We start from the raw sequence: 26057 nt of genomic DNA, 5'->3' as shown, positions 1-26057 counted from the left end.
AGAAGTGCATTATGTTTAGAATGTATGGTCGCACCATGCTAAATTGATAGCCTGCTTTGATCTTTGAGGAAGGACTACTCTATCAAACTCAAAAAGAGTGCGTATCAGCACTGAGGATGCATCTACTATTTTCATCACTGGATCGTCTGCAATGACACCCTGATCAGAGATTGGTATTTCTGCCTCAGACCATCGAGCAGCCTACCGTTAATAACAGTGTGTGAAGAATTCAGTGTCAGATGGACCTCGACACGAACCTGTTGAGGAGAGATGCTGCAAGCACTTGTGCTTGAGAATCAGTAGTATCCAAAAGCAAAGTGCCACTGGTGTGAAGGGGAAGAGGATTGCACAGGGCCGGCAATTTCATCAACATCTTTCTGAATAATAAAAGGATTTATCATAGAAAAGGACTGACCGTCTTCAGTACGTGGAACCACGAAGAACCAAGGCATAGCTGGGAGGATCTTTGATTCTTTAGCCTCATTCCGTTTACGTTTCGTTGATTGCGAGAAAATCCCCACGATAGCCAGCATCTCCGATGGCGCTCCTTCCAACTGGAGCCCCCGCACCCGCCTTGGGTGACTTCACATCTCAGGCCACACCTCCCGAACACCTGACAGAGGGAAAAACTGGCAATTTGGGAAGCTAACAACTCGGGCAATCACCTCTCCTTCGGCCTGGTCTATACTGAAGGGTACATACAAACCTGGGGCTGGGAATTACGTGTTACCCAGTCACCTGTTACGCCTCAGACGCATAGGCTGGCCTTCAGGAGTGCACAGGGAGGAAGAAGCAAAAGAGGAACCTCAAACGCCGAAGCGGAGGAAGGATAGGGAAATGAGAACGAAGAAAGAAAAAATGAACGAAACAGTGGAGGAATTATTCTGATATCAGGCTACTGAAAATGGAGAAAACATTTCAAAAAGCATCCCAGACATGATGGGATTATGTGGCGCTCAACTGTGCAGTCATCAGCGCCTGTACAAAGTCCCAATTTTTACACAGTCCAATTTTTACACAGATCAACTTAGTCACTGTCAAGGAGGAGGAGCATGAAATGATGAGGACAACACAATCAGTGACCAGGCAGAGAAAATCCCCAACCCAGCCAGGAATCGAAACCGGAGACCCTGCGATCCAGAGGCAGTTAAGGCAGCCACTACACCACGACCTGCAGAACCCCCGCCCCCCTTCCGCCAACACGCTGGCCGATGCACAGCCCGTGTCGACCACTGGACCCACCTGTCTGCCCAGACGTCGCTGCTAGCACTGGGGGACATCGCCTCCGGCATCGCTTCATCCACCGACACCGCCACAGTCAGCGCGGCTGGTTTGAGCATCAGCTCCCCCAACTGCCCCCTCACGTCGCGCGTGTCACCCGAGGACTCCTCCTGGACCGACATGTCCCGCGAGCTGGCGTCGTCTTCGGTGACCTCTTGTTCCTCGCTGGCTAGGCTGGAGCAGCTCTCCGGGGTGGACGCCTGCCTCTCCAGCGGCGCGCGCCCGCTCTGCACGAGGCGCATCTTCACTGCGTGCAGCAACCGACTCCCCGCAGCGTGGGCCCTGTGCAGAATACGACGTCCATTACTGGCAAAAGATCAGTTTGGATTCCTTAGAAATATTGGAACACTTAAGGCAATACTGACCTTACAACTTATCTTAGAAGAAAGATTAAGGAAAGGCAAATCTACGATTCTAGCATTTGTAGACAGAGAAAGCTTTTGACAATGTTGACTGAAATACTCTTTCAAATTCTAAAGCTGGCAGGCATAAAATACAGGGAGCGAAAGTCTATTTACAATTTGTACAGAAACCAGATGGCAGTTATAAGAGTTTAGGGAGACGAAAGGGAAGCAGCGGTTGGGAAGGGAGTGAGACAGGGTTGTAGCCTCTCCCCTGTGTTATTCAATCTGTATATTGAGCAAGCAGTAAAGGAAACAAAAGAAAAATTCTGAGTAGGTATTAAAATCCATGGAGAAGAAATAAAAGCTTTGAGGTTCGCCGTTGACATTGTAATTCTGTCAGAGACAGCAAGGCACTTGGAAGAGCGGTTGAACGGAATGGATAGTGTCTTTAAGGGAGGATATAAGATGAACATCAACAAAAGCAAAACGAGGATAATGGAATGTAGTCGAATTAAGTTGGGTGATGCTGAGGGAATTAGATTAGGAAATGAGACACTTAAAGTAGTAAAGGAGTTTTGCTATTTGGGGAACAAAATAACTGATGATGGTCGAAGTAGAGGATATAAAATGTAGACAGGCAATGGCAAGGAAAGCGTTGCTGAAGAGAAATTTGTTAACATCGAGTATAGATTTAAGTGTCAGGAAGTCGTTTCTGAAAGTAATTGTATGGAGTGTAGCCATGTATGGCAGTGACACATGGACGATTAATAGTTTAGACAAGAAGAGAATAGAAGCTTTCGAAATGTGGTGCTACAGAAGAATGCTGAATATTAGATTGGTAGATCACATAACTAATGAGGTATTGAATAGAATTGGGGAGAAAAGTTTGTGGCACAACTTGATCAGAAGAAGGGACCGGTTGGTAGGACATGTTCTAAGGCATCAAGGGATCACAAATTTAGCATTGAGAGAGGGCAGCGTGGAGGGTAAAAATCGTAGAGGGAGACCAAGAGATGAATACACTAAGCAGATTCAGAAGGATGCAGGTTGCTGTAGGTACTGGGAGATGAAGAAACTTGCACTGGATAGGGTAGCATGGAGAGTTGCATCAAACCTGTCTCAGGACTGAAGACCACCACAACATACTGGCAAAGTGTCGAATTGTATCTACGACCAGGAAATATACGGGACAGTCGGAGTGTGAGAAGCTTACAAGAGTGTTGCAGGGTAATTTATGCTGAGATCTGAAGAAAAGTATTGGATACATCATCACGCAGGTCTCGGGTTAAATAGGATCTAAGTTATAGAGTCAGGCAATTGAGTGCACTAATTCAAGCGCCCCGCCTATGAAGTTTGTGTCATTTCTCATGGCGCGGTTGACAACGCACGAGACTGCTCAGCCTTTCGCTTGGGTTGAATCCTGACTACCGCCCCATGTCCAATTTTTGTATCGCTGTTCTTCAGGTTTTGGAAACTGATCTACCACCAAGTGTGGCGACACAACTGTCCGATTGTTCGCTTCAATCATTACCTCCAAAATGGAGCAACATATTTTTTAAATTATTTCTCAACACAATGGAGCAACATATTTCTTTTTTAAATTGTTTCTCAACACAATGTATCCTGCAACATCCTTACAGTCTCTTCAGACTATTTCCGACCATCCCTTACAGAATGCCTATAACTTTTTCACAAGGCGTGTGATTTTATATTTTTCTAGGAACCGTCTAATATTGCTACGCGTCTTATAAAACGGCAAATGGGCATAGGGGAAAGTATAAAACTACATTTTACCGAAACTGACACTGACAACCGAACTCTAAAATAAGTGGACTAGCTGTTACAACAATGACGTCTGGGAGACCGTTTAACTGTTAAAATATTTTCATTACCTTTCTCTCATACTTCCCCCTAAAAACAACAGGCATTCTATGAAATGATCAGGCAAAGCATTATTTATGGTGCATTTTATCCACTGCTGATCCTTGGTATTCTGTACCTTGCCTAGTAATTCCATAAAGTACCAGGTTTCATAATATGTTGGTAACAGGGTGGCACACGAAATAAATTACGAAAAATATTTTGTGGATAGTGCCATAAACAACTACCATCAGCTACTATAAAAATTGTTTTCTCTATGTTTATTATGTCAGACTGCGATGCAGCTGCATTTCTTAAAATCTAATAATTGGAAGTGAATTTTACTGCTTCTGTCTACCTTGACATTTGCTTAGTGTACACTCAGTAGAAGAGTGTCCTGACTAACTCCTGATCACAAAGTTTAAACCACTAAGGAAAGGAAGTCAAAATTTGGATATGGTGGTGGTGGTCTTTTACTGTAGGCATAATTTAACAAGGGATTTTTTTAAATTCCATCACTATGGGGATAAAACAGGGGATGAGAATTTTTTTTAATATCGCTATTAAGGCTTCAAGCTAGATCTACGAAAACTGCTATTTGATTTCTTAGTCAGAAATAAATCTTTCTTACAACATTTTTGAAACATAAATCACTGACTAAGTATAGAATTATTTTTGGAGGTACCTTTACGAAAATTAGGGCGATTTCTGGATTACAAATAAAAGTTCGTCAGCGTCTTTAGTAATTCATCCCCATAAGGGGGTGAAATATAGGATGAACCTTTTTATGCTAACATTTTATTATGAAAGCATTTTTAAAGCTAAATTATGAAAATTTCAGTTAGACTTTTCGCTTGTAAATAAAAAATAGGAGCTTCATTGTTTTTTGGGGTTGAATACTGTCAATGAAATAGGGGATGAGAAATTTTAAGAAAATATTGTATTAGAAAACTTATAAAGCTAATTTATGAAAATTGATATTTTACTTCTCAGACAAAGAATTGTATTAGGGGATGACTTTTTACGGAAATCCAGTACTTTAAACATAGCTGCGCTACAGCAATGGTTCCACGTAAATCAGACTAAGAGCAGCCGACCAGTTGCAAAGGATAAAGTAATCTTTACCTAGGTTTCAATAGATATAAATCTATCTTCTTCAGAAGACTTCATGTTGTTATAATACTGCCGTCTTCTGAAGAAGATAGTTTTATATCTATTGAAACCTAGGTAAAGATTACTTTATCCTTTGCAACTGGTCGGCTGCTCTTAGTCTGATTTTATGGAAATATTACCGCCAGATCCTTTGACTGCAGGTGTCAGACTCGCTCGCTTTTCAGTCAGAAGTACCTTTGGGAATCGCCCATGGTTCTATGGTCTTCGAGTAAAACGTATAGCAGATGTTGCAGTTTGTAAACATGAACAGGCTACGCGAGCACAGTGATATATATATACATATGCGCGCATTAATTCAAGCCACACATGAATGACCTAGGTACCAAGTTTCACCATTCCCGTAGTTATACCGACCTTTTGCGCGTTTGTTGCTGAGGATGTAAGACAACTTTGTATGTAAAGGTCTTTTAGCATGATTTTATTTGGTCGCTTACTTGTCTGTCCTGTACAAAGTCTGCAAATTTTTTAAAACTGATTTGCCGATGGGGTAGAGACTTTATATCGAAAATATAGGTCAGAACTGCACGACAACGCAATATTAATTAGCTTCTTATCTGGTATGTGTGGCGGACTGTGTTTTCTTTTAGGGCGCAAAAAAAAAACTAGAGTCATTCGTGCCCAGGTCAAAGCTGTAGAACACGAAGGCAGAAGAGTTAAAAACGACTACACGCCAATTCCAATCAACGGAAGAGGAGACAGCTAAAAACAGGGACGTGGAGAAAGGTCTATAAAATACGCCGTAGACAAAAACGGAGGCCCAGAACTAAAAATTAAATGGCCTTCGCTATATGTCTACGACATAAAAACGCCGTCGACAGACGGTGCATCTTTCGCTGAAACGACCGATAACTCAGCCGGCAAAAACAAATGGGATCGTAAGCGGTTAAAAAAAAGGCATTTCGTCAGGAAATGGCGGGCAGGCTAAAGTTGAGCCCAATGTGGACAAAGTGGTGGGAGACCACCACTTACAAAATGGCGATGGCTGAAGAGGCAGTGCCCCCATATGCAAGCTAGTTAACATGATCTCGCGGCTAGAGGACACAGAGGAGTTTGTCCAAGCCGCTGGGAGGAGCTTAATAACCCAGAGCTTGTTATATTGAAGGGAAGACCAGTGGTGATGTCAAAATAACGCCACCTGCTGACAGACAGATCATCGGAGGGAATGTAAGAAGTATCGGGCTGAGGTACGACGACTGCAGCCTTTGTAGCAGCGTCACCGGCCTCCTTTCCTGTCAGACCGAATTGACCAGGAACCCACATAAACATCACAGTGGTTCCATCAACAGGGAGAAGGTGACAGCTTTCCCAGACCCATTGCCCCTAAGAGATGGACGGTGTACTGCACAAGGAGGCTATGAAGGGCACCACGAGTGTGAGCAGGTGACGCAATGGAAAATCCTGTGACGTCAGGTGTACTGCGTGGCATGATGCAGGGCGAAGCGCTCTGCTGTAAATACTGAGCAGTGCTCTGGAAGCCAATGACGAAGGCACACCTCACACTGATGCCAGAGAGCCATCAGTGTACACAAAGATGATATCGCGAACGTCGTGAAACTGAAGGTGGTAGAGCGATGCTGGAGTAGTGTCTTTAGTAAGTGAATGAAAGTCAAGGTGAACACTGGCCACCGCACGAAGCCAAGGTCATGGAGGGTTCACACCCACCAGGAACATTACAGCTGGCGTCAAGTTAAGCTGCCGAAGTAAGAGCCGAAAGAACTCCAGGGTAACAGAGAAGACGGACACACCCCTAACCGGCGGTCAAAGTAGGAGGCATAGGATGGGTAGCCAAGCATGACAAACGGCATACATATCTGCTGAGGATAAAGTCGCGGCAGCAGGACCGTGGTAGTTCGGTAGCTTCTGCATACGGACTCTCCACCGGGCTAGTGTAAAAGGTGCAAGTGACCAAGCATACCACGATGTTGCATAGTATCGGCATGGCGTAAGAGGGACGGACGTGCAGATGCATAAACGAAACACCTATAGTCTAGTTCGAAGCAGTGGACCGGTTGTGTAAGTATATGATGAAAGACCACCTGCACGCCTACAAAGTTAATATTTATTTAAGAACAAAACGAAAATGGAACACCGATCGGACAGAGGCATTAGCAAAGTTGTAAGGTGAAGACAAGTGAAGACTTTTTGTACAGATTTTTGTTTTAGACAGACACAGAATCTCGTGTGTAGAAGGACGATGAGGATGTGCGATTTTAGGTATGAAGTATTACGATATCGCGTGTGTGTGTGTGTGTGTGTGTGTGTGTGTGTGTGTGTGTGTGTGTGTGTGTGTGTGTGTGTGTGTGTGTGTGTGTGTGTGTAAAATTACAGGGAGAGGATTTTCGTGATTATGACAAGCATCGGTGCACCCGTAGTCCGCCACCGCCTGCAGCTTCAACTACAAAGTCAGCTCAGTCCGATAGCCAAGAACAGTTAAAATAAGCAGACATTTTAACAAATCAATCATATTCGATTATATTCAATTATATTCAATTATTAATTTAATTTTATTTTTATATTACATTGTCCGAACGGCAGAGGGTGGTTCGATCTGCACCCCAGGAAGTACCATTGAGGAACCGCGTACAGCGGGCTGCCAGGCAAGACACGTCGGAAGATCAAGAAAGTTTCCTACCGAGTATAAACCCCAGAAATTCCGTAGTGTCAACAAACGGAAGAACAACTGGCCCCAAGATGTAAAGACGATGGAAGAACCTATTGCGCCACCAGAAATTCATAAAAACGGGTTTTTCAGTGGAAAAACTAAAGTCATTTTCGATTCTCTATGAGTCTAGAGGTTCGACACATGGCTGAAGACGCAGCTCATTTGGACTAGTCCGTGCAGAACTGCATTATATGACAAAATCATCAACGAAAATGGAGCTGGAGATAGCTGGAGGGGGGCAGGCCATTATAAGGTTATGGCGATGGCAAAGAGGTCTACACTCAGGACGGAACCCTGAGGCACACCATTTTCAAGGAAATGGGGCAGGCTGCCCCAGAAGCTCCAAGTGTAAAGAGTATGGAGGATACCAGCACTACATCACTTGTCTTGGGATTTCTCCAAATCGAAAACCACGGCCAGTATGGCATTTCGGCAGAAAAACACTCGACATGGGTGGACAAAGGGTCAGATGATCAACTGCAGAACGGCGCGCTCGAAATCCACACTGTGTAGTCGTTAGTAAATTGCGAGGCTCGAGTCACCGGATCAGCCAGGCATGAATCACACGTTTCATCACATTATAAACACAGCCGGTCGGAGAAGTGGGGCGGTAGCTAGAAGGACGGTGTTTGTCCTTACCGGGCTTAAGTATGAGTACGCCACAGTCTGGGAAATGTGGCCTCTGCCCAGATGTGTTAATACATATTAAGCAGGAAGAGCTTGCCCGCAAGAGAAAGGTGCCGCAACATCTGAATGTTAGCATCATCTGGAATTTGGGGCTGAGGATTGGGATGAAATGGGAACATAATCTAGCTCCCTCATAGTGAAGGCGCCATTGTAACAGTTCTGAGAAGGGTATCGCCCGAGCCGCCTCCACTCGTTTCCGATGGAGGAAGGCAGGGTGATAGTGGAAGGCGCTCGAAATCTCCGCAAAATGGCGACCCAAGGTTTTGGAGACAGCAATATGGTCCACAATGACGTCTGCTACTGACAGGCTGGAAATTGGTAAATTGATCTTGGTCCCACAGAGATCTTAGTGCTTGGCCAATGGCCAACATGAAGGAAGATGGAGTGCAACTGTTAAAAGAACTAGATATGAAATCCAGATAGCATCCTTTGCTATCCCGAAGAATGCGACTACACTAAACGCAACTGTTAATAGTGAACGCACTTTGTCGTCTTAGGATGATGGTTAAAAAAGGCGGAGAGCATGTTTTCGCACGCAATTTGGGTGGCGGCACGCAACAGTCCGCCAAGGAATCGGAGTATGGCGTGTTAAATACGAGGTGCGAGGAATGTAGCATCCTGCTGCGGTAAGGATAACGTCTGTACGATATTCCACCTGGTCATCGCAACAGGGGTAATGTTCGTCGAAGGTCGCCAGCGAGGAGTAATGTCTATAGTCGACCTTAGAAAGCTGCCATTGGGGTGTGTATGTAGGTAGGGTAGGAGTCAGCAAATGGATAGCGCATGGGAAGCGGTCGCTTGAGTATGTGTCAGAGAATGAACCACTCTAGACTATAGGTAAGCTGGATAGTGCAGAAGGATAGGTCCAAATAGGGAAAGGTGTGCATGGAGTCTGAAAGGAAGGTGGGTGCTCTTGTGTTAAGGGAGAAGAGGTTAAGGTGAGTGAGAATATCGAACAAGAGGGCACCTCTACAGATTCTGGGAGAAACCCAAAGGGAGGTGGTGCACATTAAAATCACTGAGGAGCACAGTGGGGTGAGGCAGATGTCCAGTAAGCTGGGGATATCTAATGATAGACAGATGTGAACAGTATGAATGGAAAAAGTGAAGTGAGGCAGGAAAAGGCATACTGCAACAGTCTGAAGGCATGTAGTCAGGGAGATGGGTTGGCTATGAATGTCATCCTGTATGAGTAGCATGAATCCCCATGAGATGGAATGCCGACCTCTGGGAGGTCAAAATGGGCCGGGAGAAATCAGATAGCTCAAAGCGGACGTGCGGAGGAGAAAATTACTAGTAGTAACCTGGGCTGCTGCCGAGTGCCAGCCTTGGAGGACTCGCTGCTACAGAGCACACAGTTAGGAGCTGCTGGCTCCATGAGGTCTACAGAAGCGTTGGCATTCACCTGCTGACAACCTGCGGTGTCCAAGGCTGAAAAGAGGGTGGTCACACTAACGACACAAAGGTCAGCCAGGCGGGAGTATCACTCGGCAACACCATCTAAGAGGATCAGAGTCTGAAGGAGAAGACTGTTTGCCTTTGACTTCTTCGAACCTTTCCTGTTAGAGGAAGACTCAAATGTTGGTTGGCTGCAGGGATGTATGAAGTCTTCAGCAAAGTATTCCTTCTGTCCATTCTGGCCAGTCGCTTGTGTAGCTGGTGGATTCGCGCCGTGAGGAGAATATCTGGTGGCTTGATGCACAGCTGGAGGAGACAGGGATGCTGTCCTGAAGCTGGGCGATTTCACAACTGCAGTGCTAAATCTGAGGTCACATGTCTATGGTGATGTCGTCCATGGAACGAGATGTAGCAGGTGTTACATGCTTCACCCTCTGTCCCTGCTGTCGAGGCATCTCCGCGGGTACCAGGCGCAGTTGGGCCACCCTCTCCCCAAGGGGAGCAGCAGGTTCAGCGGCGTTCACGGCGCACGAGGCAGAGGGTCAATGTGGAGGCTGGCCATGTGGCATCGCCCGCTCTGCCTCTGAGTGGACATCTGGCCACTCCTTCAGCAAAGTCCGAGCAGGCACATGGGGGGAGGGGTTTATTAGTGATTGGGAGCTCCAACGTTAGGCAGGTGATGGAGCCCCTTAGGGAAATAGCGGAAAGGTCGGGGAAGAAGGCCAGTGTTCACTGTCTGCTTGCTGGGGGTCTCATCCGAGATGTGAAGGAGGCCCTGCCGGCGGCGATAGAGAGCACTGGGTGCACCCGACTGCAAATTGCTGCTCATATTGGCACCAATGACTCCTGCCGTCTGGGTTCAGAGGTCTTCCTCAGTTCATACAGGTGATTGGCGGAGTTGGTGAAGGCGAAAAGCCTCGCTTGCGGGGTGGAATTTGAGCTAAGTATTTGTAGTATCGTTCCCAGAACCGATCGCGGTCCTCTGGTTTGAAGCCGAGTGGAAGGCTTAAACCAGAGGCTCAGACGATTCTGCGGAGATCTGGGGTGCAAAACTCTTGACCTCTGCTATCGGGTGGACAAATGTAGGGTCCCCCTGAATAGGTCAGGTGTGCACTACACGCATGAAGCGGCTACAAGGGTAGCAGAGTACCTGTGGAGTGCACATGTGGTTTTTTAGGTTAGAGAATTCCCTCCCTAGGCCCGACAAGATGCCTCCTGAGACTGGAGGAGGCCCTTCCGGCAGCTATTGAACGCACTGGGTGTGACCGGCTGCAGATAGTAGCACATGTCGGAACGAATGACGCCTGCCGCTTGGGTTCTGAGGCCATCCTTGGTTCCTTCCGGCGGCTGGCTGATTTGGTGAAGACAACCAGCATCGCACGCGGAGTGCAAGCTGAGCTTAATATCTGCAGCATAGTGCCCAGAGTCGATCGCGGTCCTCTGGTTTGGAGCCGTGTGGAGGGTCTAAACCAGAGGCTCAGACGACTCTGCGACTATAATGGTTGCAAATTCATCGACCTCCGTTATTGGGTGGAGAACTGTAGGGCCCCCCTAGACAGGTCAGGCGTGCACTACACACCAGAAGCAGCTACTAGGGTAGCAGAGTACGTGTGGCGTGCACACGGGGGTTTTTTAGGTTAGAGGGACCCCCCCTTGGGCGAAACGATAAAATACCTGACGGCTTACCAGAGAGGACATTATCATCGTTGATAAAGAATGTCCGTCCTCGGAGACCAAAAACAGGAAAAGTTAACGTAATATTGGTAAACTGCAGGAGTATCCAGGGCAAGGTTCCTGAATTAGTATCTCTTATTGAAGGAAATAGTGCGCATATAGTATTAGGAACGGAAAGTTGGTTAAAATCGGAAGTGAACAGTAACGAAATCCTAGACACAGAATGGAATATATACCGCAAGGATAGGATAAACGCCAATGGTGGAGGAGTATTTATAGCAGTAAAGAATTCAATAATATCCAGTGAAGTTATTAGCGAATGCGAATGTGAAATAATCTGGGTTAAGTTAAGTATCAAAGGTGGGTCAGATATGATAGTCGGATGCTTCTATAGACCACCTGCATCAGCAACCGTAGTTGTTGAGCGCCTCAGAGAGAACCTGCAGAACGTCGTGAAAAAGTTTCGTGATCATACTATTGTAATAGGGGGAGACTTCAATCTACCAGGTATAGAATGGGATAGTCACACAATCAGAACTGGAGCCAGGGACAGAGACTCTTGTGACATTATCCTGACTGCCTTGTCCGAGAATTACTTCGAGCAGATAGTTAGAGAACCAACTCGTGAAGCTAACGTTTTAGACCTCATAGCAACAAATAGACCGGAACTTTTCGACTCCGTGAATGTAGAAGAGGGTATCAGTGATCATAAGTCAGTGGTTGCATCAATGACTACAAGTGTAATAAGAAATGCCAAGAAAGGAAGGAAAATATATTTGCTTAATAAGAGTGATAGGGCACAAATCGCAGAATATCTGAGTGACCACCATCAAACGTTCATTTCTGAGGAAGAGGATGTGGAACAAAAATGGAAAAAATTCAGAAACATCGTCCAGTACGCCTTAGATAAGTTCGTACCGACTAAGGTCCAAAGCGAGGGGAAAGATCCACCGTGGTATAACAATCATGTACGAAAGGTACTACGGAAACAAAGAAAGCTTCATCATAGGTGTAAGAGTAGTCGAATCATAGCTGATAAGGAAAAGCTGAACGAAGCGAAAAAGAGCGTAAAGAGAGCAATGAGAGAAGCATTCAACGAATTCGAACATAAAACATTGGCAAACAATCTAAACAAGAACCCTAAAAAGTTTTGGTCATATGTAAAATCGGTAAGCGGATCTAAATCCCCTATTCAGTCACTCGTTGACCACGATGGAACCGAAACAGAGGACGACCGAAGAAAGGCAGAAATACTGAATTCAGTGTTCCGAAACTGTTTCACTGCGGAAAATCGTAACACGGTCCCTGACTTCAGCCGTCGCACGGACGCCAAAATGGAAAATATTGAAATAAACGATATCGGAATTGAAAAACAACTGCTATCACTTAGTAGCGGAAAAGCATCCGGACCAGACGAGATACCCTTAAGATTCTACAGTGATTATGCTAAAGAACTTGCCCCCTTTCTATCAGCAATTTATCGTAGATCGCTGGAAGAACGTAAAGTACCTAGCGACTGGAAGAAAGCGCAGGTCGTTCCCATTTTCAAGAAGGGTCATAAATCAGATGCGAATAATTATAGGCCTATTTCTCTTACGTCAATCTGTTGTAGAATAATGGAACATGTTTTGTGTTCTCGTATTATGACGTTCTTAGATAATACAAATCTCCATCATAACCAACATGGATTCCGCAAACAGAGATCATGTGAAACTCAGCTCGCCCTATTTGCCCAAGAAATTCACAGTGCCGTAGACACTGGCGAGCAGATTGATGCCGTATTCCTGGACTTCAGGAAGGCATTTGATACGGTTCCGCACTTACGTTTAGTGAAAAAAATACGAGCTTACGGAATATCGGACCAGGTTTGTGATTGGATTCAGGATTTCCTAGAAGAAAGAACACAACATGTCATTCTTAACGGTTCAAAATCTGCAGATGTAGAGGTAATTTCGGGAGTACCGCAGGGAAGCGTGATAGGACCTTTATTGTTTACAATATACATAAATGACTTAGTTGACAACATCGGTAGCTCCGTGAGGCTATTTGCAGATGACACGGTTGTCTACAAGAAAGTAGCAACATCAGAAGACTCGTACGTACTCCAGGAGGACCTGCAGAGGATTAATGCATGGTGCGACAGCTGGCAGCTTTCCCTAAACGTAGATAAATGTAATATAATGCGCATACATAGGGGCAGAAATCCATTCCAGTACGATTATGCCATAGGTGGTAAATCATTGGAAGCGGTAACGACCGTAAAATACTTAGGAGTTACTATCCGGAGCGATCTGAAGTGGAATGATCACATAAAACAAATAGTGGGAAAAGCAGGCGCCAGGTTGAGATTCATAGGAAGAATTCTAAGAAAATGTGACTCATCGACGAAAGAAGTAGCTTACAAAACGCTTGTTCGTCCGATTCTTGAGTATTGCTCATCAGTATGGGACCCTTACCAGGTTGGATTAATAGAAGAGATAGACATGATCCAGCGAAAAGCAGCGCGATTCGTCATGGGGACATTTAGTCAGCGCGAGAGCGTTACGGAGATGCTGAACAAGCTCCAGTGGCGGACACTTCAAGAAAGGCGTTACGCAATACGGAGAGGTTTATTATCGAAATTACGAGAGAGCACATTCCGGGAAGAGATGGGCAACATATTACTACCGCCCACATATATCTCGCGTAATGATCACAACGAAAAGATCCGAGAAATTAGAGCAAATACGGAGACTTACAAGCAGTCGTTCTTTCCACGCACAATTCGTGAATGGAACAGGGAAGGGGGGATCAGATAGTGGTACAATAAGTACCCTCCGCCACACACCGTAAGGTGGCTCGCGGAGTATAGATGTAGATGTAGATGTAGAGACGCGTCAAGGTAGGAGTGGGCAAAATGCAACAGGGAATAACAATATTAATGTGCTAATAGTAAACTGCAGGAGCGTCTATAGAAAGGTCCCAGAACTGCTCTCATTAATAAACGGTCACAATGCCCACATAGTACTAGGGACAGAAAATTGGCTGAAACCAGATGTAAACAGTAAAGAAATTCTAAACTCAGATTGGAATGTATACCGCAGAGACAGGCTGGACAGTGAAGGGGGAGGCGTGTTTATAGCGATGAGAAGTGCAATAGTATCGAAGGAAATTGACGGAGATCCGAAATGTGAAATAATTTTGGTGAAGGTCACGGTTAAAGCAGGCTCAGACTTGGTAATTGGATGTCTCTGTAGGCCCCCTGGCTCAGCAGCTGTTGTGGCTGAGCACCTGAAGGATAATTTGGAAAATATTTCGAGTAGATTTCCCCACCATGTTATAGTTCTGGGTGGAGATTTTAATTTGCCGGATATAGACTGGCAGTTTAACTGCTTTATTTGAAAACTACCTTGAGCAGTTAAACAGAGAACCGACTCATGGCTATAACATATTAGACCTTCTGGTGACAGACCTGAACCATTTGAAACAGTTAACGCAGAACAGGGAATCAGCGATCATAAAGCGGTTACTGCATCGATGATTTCAGCCGTAAATAGAAATATTAAAAAAGGTAGGAAGATTTTCCTGTTTAGCAAAGTGACAAAAAGTAGATTTCAGAGTACCTGATGGCACAACACAAAAGTTTTGTCTCAAGTACAGATAGTGTTGATCAGTGGACAAAGTACAAAACCATCGTACAATATGTGTTAGATGAGTATGTGCCAAGCAAGAACGTAAGAGATGGAAAAGAGCTACCGTGGTACAACAACCGAGTTAGAAAACTGCTGCGGAAGCAAAGGGAACTTCACAGCAAACCTAAACATAGCCAAAGCCTTGCAGACAAACAAAAATTACGCGAAGCGAAATGTAGTTGAGGAGGGCTATGCGAGAGGCGTTCAATGAACTCTGAAGTAAAGTTCTATGTACTGACTTTGCAGAAAATCCTAAGAAATTTTGGTCTCTTGTCAAAGCGGTAGGTGGATCAAAACAAAATGTCCAGTCACTGGAGAAACGCGAGATGTCACAATGGTGGAGGTTTGTCTACTTGGACAGAAATGCATTCATCTTAAAGCTTGCTGGATCCGGTTTAAGACGAAGTCGTGCACCCTCGTGACCACAGACCTTCCAGCCGGCTGTCCACGCGTGCTGCCAGCGGTCCCGGCGTGTTCACGCACTGCGCGGAGCTGCCTTCTCCTCAGTCTCCAACCGAACTCGCCACACTCTCTCACCCGGCAAAACTACGTCGCCCCAAAGATAGGGCAACAGTTACTATATATCGATAACCGCTGCTGCTGCTGCCGCCGCCGCCGCCGCCGCCGCCGCCGCCGCCGCCGCCACTAGAGGACAGGCAACGCTTGCGAAACCGAGTGGCGCCAGTCAACACGAGGAGACAAAACAGCAACCATGCCAACTATACGATACCGTCTGGCCTCCAACAGAGGGCGGAAACCTACAAACAGCACCGACGCGAGCTGCAGCACGGCTCAGTGACTATTTTTTCGTCACTGGAATGCCGACACACCACTCTTTACCCCTGGCGTTCCCTTTCGCCTCCCACTCCCCTACTGGCTGCTGCCAGGGAGTGGAAACCAGTAGTATCCAGCGTTACAACACTGTGGCTCTGGCAGTTGGCGCTGCTTCCACGACGCTAATGCTCACGCAGTCAGTCCTAATTCACAAATTTTTTCCCCTCACGTCAAAAATGCTACATTCCACCGTGATACGGAGTCCATGTTAAACTTGGAAAGCTAGAGCTAAGTTTACAAGAAGACAACGTACTGTAATCGCACGTTGAAATATTCATGAACTTTGGAGATAAGTGACATGGGTTTAGACTAGCAACCCATTCCTCCCCCCCCCCCCCCCCCCCGCCACGCCCGCCGCCGCCGCCGCCAGAACCTATTATGCCGCTGGGAACAACAGTATGTTCTCACTTAGTTTTTCTAACATTTGTCTGTGGATAGTTACAAAAAGACAAACCAAAGTAAAACTTCAATCTCATCAAGAAAACTCATGAAAAGTAACAAAGATCGATATAGAATGAGACAGGTGGGTTTGGAACAGTTTTATGTAGTGGCCAAAAGTTACGTTACATAAAATCCACCTTTTATGGTGCATAATTTGTGTTATGAGGAACTAGTACCCGAAACAGCCTATCTGGAATACACTGATTGGTCGCTGATTTATGGAAAGTGTGGCTATGCGAATAGAATTATACCACAAGCTGCATAAACCCTAAGTACATGTCATCACGACTGTTCAACTTTGCCGTATAAGCAGCATTGTTTGTTGACACACCGCCTCTACTTACAGCTGTTCGTTCACGTGACACGAGACTACTGTCATCGTTCCTAAGATATGGCTGATGTCTCGCTGGCGCAGAAAATGAGCGGAACGAAAGCTGCGCTGAACCATTTCACAGGCATCAAGGCGCTACCTTCAGCCGCAGCGACGTTGAGAGACGTGTCGTGTAGCTGGAAAGCCCTGGAACCCCCGATCTCACCGCGTCCTCCAATGCACAACAGTTCACGGGCTCGTCAGTGGAGGGTGGGGGCCGGGCAGCGTAGGATCGCCGTTCCAGGGAGAAGGGAGAAAGGAGAAAGGAGAAAGCAGGGACTGGCCGCATGGATCTTCCAACTCACGCCTGAGGCAGAAGCGACCAACAGCATGCGACGGCTGGATGTGTGGCATTCCTGCTGCAAGTAGAAACATTAGGCCACACTGTCCACAGTTGTGCGAGCGAACGACGAACTGCAGCTTCGAGAGCCAACCAGCCGTTTCTTAAAAAATGTCGCCTACAAACCGTTCAATGTTTTACACCGAGAATAAGGCATCAAAATTAGCTTTACTTTGGAAGACGAGGGGAAACAGGAGAGCTGTGTATAAACTGTACAAAGCACCTTCGCAGAAAGCTATATCATCAGCTATGAAGACCGTCAGACAAATTCTTGGCATGTGAGAGACTCAGCACATACGTTCGACTATCTTACCAAGGTAAGATGTCTCATCTAAACCCAAACATTCAGCAACCAGTAAGTAAAGAGAATGAGTATCTGAAATACAGCAAAGTGGCTGCCACTAATGTGGAGGGATCCATGGATCCGCAGTAAGGCCGACTAGTCAATTGCATCATTGTGGCTCTTCAGCTTTATGTCACTATGATCCTGTCACCTGTTGCTTGTGCTGAGTTTTACGTACACACACTACACCGCATATCAAAGTATATTTTTGTAGGTTTTGACGAAGTACTTTATCTTACAGTGGGTACACACCTGTCTCAATACATCACATTAAATGTGAAACATTGAACAACCAAGAAATGTTATTGACATTTGATTGCTGGGAACAATGCAGTATCATTGTTATTGCCAAGTTTTTCACTAAATCTAAAGTCTGGATAAATAAAGCATAAACATTTTTTTGAGAGTCAAACCTTTCCTGAAATTATTTCTCTAAATGTTAAAAATAAAAAATTAGAGAAACATCCAATGAACGTCATTTACTTTACATAATTTTGAGCATCATTGAAAGGCATTTCCAATACTTATTTTGTTTCTTATATTGAACGAATTGTTTGACAAAATATTTGAGCGATTTTTTAACTTTTTATTTCCAAGTATTATTCGGAAAGCGTGATCTCACTGACTTCATTTGGCTTCAAGCGTCTTCAGTTCTTAGCATGTCGTACTTTTACAAATTTATTCATGTGGTGTCTTTCCGACATGTCCCAAAGACCAGACAGCGCATGTACATAAGTAAGACGAGGGCGGCCAGTCACCTCTTCGGTGCGGATGCACACCGTGCTCTAACTATTCCGAGAATCGGTGAAACTCGAGTAATGAGGATGGTGGGCAAGAGGCTCTACATTAGTAGTGTGGGTAAGTTGAGAATTTGGGTCTGACGAGGGGCGTTCTATGGCGGTCCGTGCAGCTCAGACGACCACTGTGTCTGGATGTGAAGTGGTCAGCGCATCTGCCAAGTGGGCGACCCAGATTAGAATCATCTGACAAATTCCCAACGTTTTACACTGATTTAAATCAATGTCCGCTCGCAGCAGTTGTCCGATTCCTTTGTGCCTTTGTAATTCATTTCACTAAAGCCTTTTGGTAAGTACCTCGCCAATGATACTATGTGGAAAATAGCTGGGCCGTGCAGAGGAACATTGACATTTCATGTACATAGGTAGCAGCAGCTGTTCTTAAAATATTTGAATTTTTGAGCAACTAAGTAAATTATTTATTAATTGCCCTGGTTACTTTTATTCACTTAAAACATTTATTTGCAAAACTAGACCGCGCACTGATGAATCTTACAGCCCATTTGTCCGATTCCCACCCATCGTTTCGCGCAAACTTTGGGCAAGAACACACTTTGTAATTTACAGGGAGCCCTGTCACTCCACTCAAACATTTGACCAAAACGTTTCGAGTATTAGTAATATTATAAGAAACGTACTCTTTGCATGGTGTTATTCATTAAAAAACTGGTCATCTTTAACCGTTTATGAAATATGACTAATTTAATGAGGATTCCAGATGCACACGGACGAAATTCAACCCGTCCGCCACAAACCGCACGCAAAATCTAGGTAGCACGTTTTTATCTCTGCAGACTCAACTTCGAGCAATCATTTACTTCGTTTCGTGCAGAGCCGTAATAAATAAAATAAATTCAGTCCTTTATCAAGTGAAGGTATCAAGCTGTAAGGCGCTAATGAATTGAGATTTGTCTCCAAATTTTCTTAAACTCTGACATAGAAGACTGCGCGTCCACTCCAGCGCTGCGTCTAAAAGACTTAACTGCCGCTGTCGGTTGCCAGACACGCTGCAGTGACAAGATTTAGACACGTTTAAATTCAAATGTCGCAAACTACAGCGGACGGCAAACTGCGCTGCAGACGTCGCCGACCTAGGACACTTCCGGAACTACACCTGCGGTCGTGTTGTCACTAAGCTGCAACACGCTCTGTTTCTGTCGCTCGTGTATAACGTGGCCTTAGCAGCAGGACAGGTATGCGGCACTAATCTGTGTTGGTAACATCTGAACCAGCCAAGAGGTTACGTCTGTTGGACGCGAGGCCGATTTTTCTGTCAAGTCAAGACAAGCACATGGGTTAGGTCCATTGTCGATTGGAAGTCGAGTCCTTTGACGGGGCGGAGCATGGATAATGGAACCTCCGTCTGATCAGATAAAACGGAATGTTGGGAGTGACCAACGCACAGTGTGCCGTCGGCACGTTTTCTGGAAAATGTCGTTCAAGACGGAGGCTTGGTGCAATCTGCTCCAGGAGTTTCCAGTATCCACCACTCTCACGTCGCAAAATCTGACTTTTTGCCAGTGTTCCCCTACACCGAAATTGCCTCCCAGCTGTCCTGCAGTTCATAGATCCATGTTCTTAAATCTGATCTTCAGATTTAGATTGCCTTCAGAGAAAGATATTGCAATGGACTTGAATGTAGATTAATCTGAAAATTTAACTGCGAAGCTGACTGCACAGCTGAAAAACGTTCAATGTCGAGGCACTGATTTTGTTTTCTGTTTGGCATAATGGAAGTATTTAAGACTGGTTGGTTGGCTCAATAGAGACCAAACTGTGCAGTGCGCCCGAGTTTAATTTCGCGTCATTCACGCGGATTTGGAATCCCCTTGGCCGCAACAGCACATCGAGCGTTACTGTCGCGGGTAGAGGGCAGGTCGGAGCAGAAGGTAGTGAAGGGGCGCAGCGGCCTGGAGGCGAGGGCGGGGGCGTGGTGACACGGGCTGCGAGGAGCGCGACCGAGGCGGTGTGATGGGGTGCCCGAGCGTCAGTCGTGGCCCGTTGGCAAGAGTGGTGCCTTTGCTCAGTGCGGGTTTGGAGGGGTCGAGTATTGGTCGCAGCCGTGAACATTACTGGTTAGAAGGTCCCACTTTCTTAGGCAGGACGCACAGTATCCGGAGTGTCCTCTGCTATTGAAGTTGCAAGTAGTTTCTGTATTGTGGTGCCGGGTTGGAGTCCGGTCTCACCCTTGCAAGTACTAGATGCAGTGGCGCCTGTTTAATAATACCCATGGGTTTCCGACTATGAGTAATCTTCCTTACATCCTTCTCCCGGCGCTCTCTAAGCAAGTGTTTACGAGAAATCACCGTGAGCATCCGATTAGTGTGCACGTCACTTGGTGTCGCGTGGTGGCTGTTTTGACACACTTACATATATAAATCTATTACTTATGAAGGTTGTGTGTGGTACTACTCGAGTTCATTTCTGTCAATGTGTATGTGGGCATGTGGCTGTCACTATTCCAAACTGATTTTAGAATCTAAGGGTACAGAATGCAGATTTAATTCTTCTGATTTACGAATTGTACTTTATAGTTAGTGAAAACTGTTTAATCGAGCTACCTTATTTCTGAGGCATGTCTATAGTTACCCATTGGCTAATGTCACGAGCTATTTACTTAATTGTTTGCATCTACTAAAAATATCTAACGAAATATTTTACGCCTCAATAGGTTTGTTCTTTTCTACGCTTTTAGTTTGTTTAGTTTTTACTAAATAATTAACGAGTTGTGTGTTTTACAAGATGGGTGATTGTATCTCTTGTTAACTGTTATCTAGTTAAAGAGGCTTGTCTACCAAGAGTGACATTTGTAACGAGGGTTTCTAGTATGTGGTAGCGGCAACCGCTGTCCTATGGTCGTAGAGAAGGAAGAATTATTGCTGCTGGCTTTGCTTCTGCCGCCGGCTTTGTCATAAATTTTCACCACATTTGTCAGTCATTTTGACTACTTCGAAGACAATTGCAGTTTGTTAATTACTGACAATAGCCGATGGCTAATATTAGTGACATTCATTTGATCATATGTTTTGCTGTTTGAAAGGTAAATTATTTTTACCTTATTTAATATTCTTTATTATAAGGAAGTGATTTTATACTGTTGCCGTTTTGAGGTGTTTTATCAGTTGTGTTATTGAAATTTAGTCTCTTCAGTTCTGTAGGCAATTTGTTAATGTCAATCTGACTTTTGCCTTTTAAAAATAAATTCATTAGTGTTTTTAGAAAGAAATTCATTATGCCTCAGTACCTTTCCACTCAACACCAGCTCCCTTCCACATTTCACGAACTAATACTTTACCTGCTCACAGCTCAATAAATATGAAGTGTGAGGAATGGAATGTTCTGCATTAAGAATGTTTGCCATGTGTTCTGCCTGGTCATCACAACTGGGGAAATGATATTCGTCGAAGGTCACCAGGGGGAGTGAAGCCTCTAGTCAGCCTTAGAAAGCTGCCAGTTGGGTTTTCACGTAGGTGGGGTCAGTGTCGGCAAACAGCAAAATAGTCACTAGAGTGTCAGAATGAATCACTCGAGACAAGGGGTATGCTGAACAGTGCAGAAAGAGAAACCCAAATGGGAATAGGTCTGCATCGAGTCTGGAAGGACTATGGGTACTCCATTGTTAAGGCAGATGACTAATTTATTGAGGTCAGCCAAGAGAGCACCTATCTCAGGTTGTGGAAGAGCCCTGAAGGGGATGGTGTGCCTTAATGTCCCCAAGCACTAAAAAGTGGTGAGGAAGTTTTTCAGTAAACTAGAGGAAGTCTCGTGGCACTAAATGACGCAGGGACGTAGATGGTATGAAGAGGAAAGATGAAGAGGGGAAGGAAGATGTGGACGACGACAGCTTGTAGACACATATTCAGTGAGATGGCTTTACTATGAATATCATTCAAGATTACCAGCGTGACTCTCCCATGAGATGCAATACCGTCCTGGGGAGGGTGAGGGGGGGAGCAGGAGGGAGGTGAGGTCAAAGCAGACCAGAAAGATATGCAGGAGGTCAAAGGCAGCAAAGAAGTAGATGCTGTGATTCTAAGAGTAGCTGTAATTCCTCGTTGTTGGCTTTGAGAATGCAAATGTTCCACTGGAGAAGATTCATGGCAGGAAAAGAGGGGAAAAATGAAAGGATTTCACCTCAGTGGCTGACCAGTACCAGCCTTCGCAGACACTTCAATAGGGCGCAGAGGCTGGAGGATCCTGTGCCATGTGATCTACAGAGGTGTCAGCACACTCACTGGGTCTGCCTGCAGATTCCAGGGCACAAAAACGGTAGCTGGTGAGGACCGGCGAAATAGTGGTTGGCTGGATGATTTTACCACTCGGCGACACCGCTGGAGAAGATCTGTGGGTCAGGGAAGGAAAATATTGTCTGATTTTTAGGGCCTTTGCAATTGGCAGTTTAAGAGACTGATGCTTAATTTCTAGAGGGACATAAGAAGTCTTCGCAGCAGTGTTTTTGTTCTGCCAGAAGCAGGGGATTTTACTAGCGAGGGCGAAAATTTATTGCCGTCGTACCCAGCTGGAAGAGATGATGTGGATGCTACCACGATACTGGGTGATTTGGTAACTGCAGTGCTGTATTTGAGGTTACAATTCTGCGTGGCCATGTCATTCGTGGAACGAGGCCTAGCAAGAATGGTACTGTAAATTCCACATGGTAAAGTGCTGGGCTTTCGATTAGCCAAAAGCATGAGAGAGACAGTAACGTACTTTTCAGCCAGATCTGGAAAGCCTGCTCATCGAAATACACAGGACATGCTGAGGATGAGGCAACATGGCCCCTCTTAAAATTATTACAGCAGGGAGGAGGCCAACATCTATACTGCCAGTAACACTTGGCAAATTTACAGGACATTCGAGTGTGGTTGTAGCGTTGACACCAGTGGCACTGCATCAGGTTTGGAATATGCAGTCAGACTGTGATGACTTCATAGTCTGCTTTGATATTTGATTGAAACATTACTCGATCGAAAGTGAGAGAAAGATGAAGCGTAGGAATTAAGGTGGTGTCAACCGACTTCATTACGTGATGACTGTAGTGACGTCGTTATCAGTTTTGATTTCCCCCCTCAGTCAGATCATTGGGCAACCAAGTGTATATACCATCACGGGAAGAATTCAGCTTTCACTGGGCCTCAACACTAACAGGATAGCTGTAGAGGAAAGAAGCTATAAGCAGTTGTTGGGCTTCAAAATCGCTCTTTATTTCAAAAAGCGAAGTCCCATAAGATTTCACAGGGCCACCAGTTGCATCTACACCTTTCTGAATAGTAAATGGACTTATCATAGCAAAGGCTTGACCACCTCAAGTAAATGATACCATGAGGAACTGAGGTGCACCTGGGAGAGTTTGAATCTTTAGCCTCATTCCATTTACGTTTGGTGGACAGAGACAGATCATGATTACGAGAAAATCCCGTTGATCGCCAGTGTCTGAAGGCGTGCTCCTTCCAACTGTGGGCCCCTTCCAGAAGGGGACACACCCTCCTTAGGTGATTGTTCAAACCTCAGGTCATGCCTCCCAAACTCCTGACAGGGACCAATTGACAATTTGGGAAAGTAACAGCTCAGGCAGTCACCCCTCCCTGGCCCTGGTCTATGCTAGGGGATACGTGTGAGCCCTACCTGTCGACCCGGTGCTGGGAATTACATATTACCCAGTCATCTGTTATGCATCAGATGCATGGGCTGGCCTTTGAGAATGCAGAAGAAGACAGGAAATTCAAACGCCGAAGTGGAGGACAGGTATGAGATGGACAATGAAGAGAGAGAGAGAGAGAGAGAGAGAGAGAGAGAGAGAGAGAGAGAGAGAGAGAGAGAGAGAGAGAGAGAGAGAGAGAGAGATCTTGAGGGACCATTCTGATGCCAGACTATCGAAACATCAGAATACATTCCCAAAAATACCCCTGACATGTTCCTCAAGGGAGGAGAAAAAGGAACAGCAGAAAGACATGGAAGGTGCAGATGCTTCAAAGGCTGTGGCCTCATGGTGGTAGGCAAGCATAAAGACACCAGAGAGAGATGGGGCCCCTGGGGGAAAGTACACCTTAGGGCAGATAGGTTGAGAAAGTCCAGCAAAATGACTACCACCATCAAAAGGTAATCACAACGACAGTGGTGCAGATCCACACAACAGAGGACATTGGGGCAAGTCAGTCAGGTATGGCCAATGTGGAGCCAGCATGGAGGACCTCCACTGATTTGTTAACTCCTTTATTGTAGTTTGATTGGTGAAATCGGAGTGAGTTATTCTGCATTACAGACGCCTAAGAGTTTATGGTGTAATATTGACCGAAGGTCTGTTTCCTGAATGGTTTTCGAGAGAGGGCTTTTACTGGTAGCCAGTTTCACTGATCATAGAGTTCAATCCCCAGGGTCCCTACGTGGCCCAGGTGCCAGAAAATATTCACTGAGCATCCACATTGGTTAAGTGCATACAGCGAAACGTGGATAGCAACGAGTAAGGGCTGGAGATGGTAACACTGTTCGAGAGCTTGCTAACTGCTTAAGGAGTGACTGCAGATGAGAAAGGACTCAAGTGCAGTAACAGATGGCTACCAAATATACAGTGAAAACACTACAGCCATCTGACAAGCAGACCAGTTCGCTATGTCCTGCATGAGTACAAGTAAAGCCTACATAACCAGCAACCATCGAGCCATCAGTGTAGACTGCTTCTGAGCCCTAGGATGCGCAAAAGGATGGAGAAAAATTGGTGGCAGAGGGCCTCAGGCTGAACTGAGTCTTAAGAACCTTGTTATATGTCAAGTAGCTGTGGCTGAGGGATGCACCACGAAGATGTGTCAGTGGCCTTGGAGGAGAGGTTGTAGAGGAAACAACTGGAGTTCAGAGAGGGGGAACGGGACACACATTGTGATCATAATCCCAAATCGGGGACGCCATTGTATGAAATTGATTTTATATTTGGGAAGAGAAGACAGTAGTTTGGATACTTGTGGGAACTGTGAGCATGTGTAGCTTACTAGTCAAGCTTTTATTGGCGCCTGATCTGCAATGGAGATACCCCAGTCTCAATTCACAGTGCTAGTTCGAAAGGCTCCTGTCCAAAGTCTAACCCTGCAGTTTATCAGATCCAGTATCCGCAATGCTGAGAGCAATGCCAAACCGTATGCCACATTCCCATTCTCAAGACAGAACTTTTGTTGTTATGGTTTTAGGGCGCAAAATTGCTATGGTCATTAGCGCCCGGTCTGTGACTTACGAAAAGGTAAAAAAACTGGAAACCAGCAGCAATGGGAGCAAAACTCAAAGTGGGGAAACTAAAAACAGAAGGAAAGCTTAAAAAACCACTATAGAAGGTGTGTTATTTGTCCCCAAAAAGAGCTTCAAATGACTGACATCTCACTGACTAAAACTCGAGAACGCGATCGGCTGAGCGCGTGTCATCTGCTAAAATGGAAGATATATCAGGCGACAGCTGTAGACGAGCGCTTAATGGAGTAAAATAGGGGGCACTCAAGTAAAAGGTGTTTCACCGTCCACAGTTGAGAGCAGTGGGACAAAGCGGGGGAGGATCGCCAGTTAAAAGATGTCGATGGCTAAAAAAAATGCCCTATCCGAGGTCTAGTTAAAATTACCTCCTCCCGACGACGGGTTCGGGAGGCAGAGGTCCAAGCACAGGGAAGAGCTTTCACGTCCCGCAATCAAGACAACTGTATGGCGGCTTTGTAAAGCTGCAGAAGGGTAGTGCGAACTGCACTCCAGCTGGTGTTACTGAGGCATTGAAATGTATTACGGCGCAGAAAGCACTTTCGCTTAAGCTGGTGAAGATGGGAAATTGCTCGCAACTGTGCATCTCAGACCAGTCCTAGAAAGCGGGAAGTCTCTACCACAATAAGTAGCTGGTCATCGAGGTAAAGTTCTGGTCATGGGTGAATAGAACGACATCAACAAAATTGCATGGTGTGAGTCTTGGCAGCTGAAAAATCTAAAGCGGGTTTTTTTTTTGGTAGGGTTTAAGGGCGCTCAACTGCTGAGGTCATTGGCGCCCAGTCACTGGTGTAAGAGCACATGGAATCTGCTAAAACTCAAGGGGATGGGGGGGACACCAGAAGGACCTGACACAGATGAGGATAAAAGAAGTAAAAAGGTTAGATGTCTCTGGACAAACCAGTCAAAGTTATAAAACGCAGAATACGAGCAACTACTCGAGCGTCATCAG

The 26057-nt window shown here is 45.5% G+C and overlaps 1 protein-coding gene across 1 annotated transcript in view; it reads right to left on the bottom strand.

The window, feature by feature from the left end:
• LOC126416590 (cardiomyopathy-associated protein 5-like) overlaps nucleotides 1–26057 on the bottom strand; it is a 91193-nt gene that overhangs the window by 33534 nt on the left and 31602 nt on the right. The window contains exon 3 of the mRNA XM_050084343.1: nucleotides 1243–1563. Within this exon, the coding sequence (XP_049940300.1) occupies nucleotides 1243–1563 (321 nt within the window). The remainder of the gene's footprint in view (nucleotides 1–1242; nucleotides 1564–26057) is intronic.

Source organism: Schistocerca serialis, chromosome 8 (genome assembly GCF_023864345.2).
Source record: "Schistocerca serialis cubense isolate TAMUIC-IGC-003099 chromosome 8, iqSchSeri2.2, whole genome shotgun sequence".
Taxonomy (NCBI): Eukaryota; Metazoa; Arthropoda; class Insecta; order Orthoptera; family Acrididae; genus Schistocerca; species Schistocerca serialis.
Note: the sequence above shows the minus strand (reverse complement) of the source record. Positions and strands in the feature narration are given on the sequence as shown.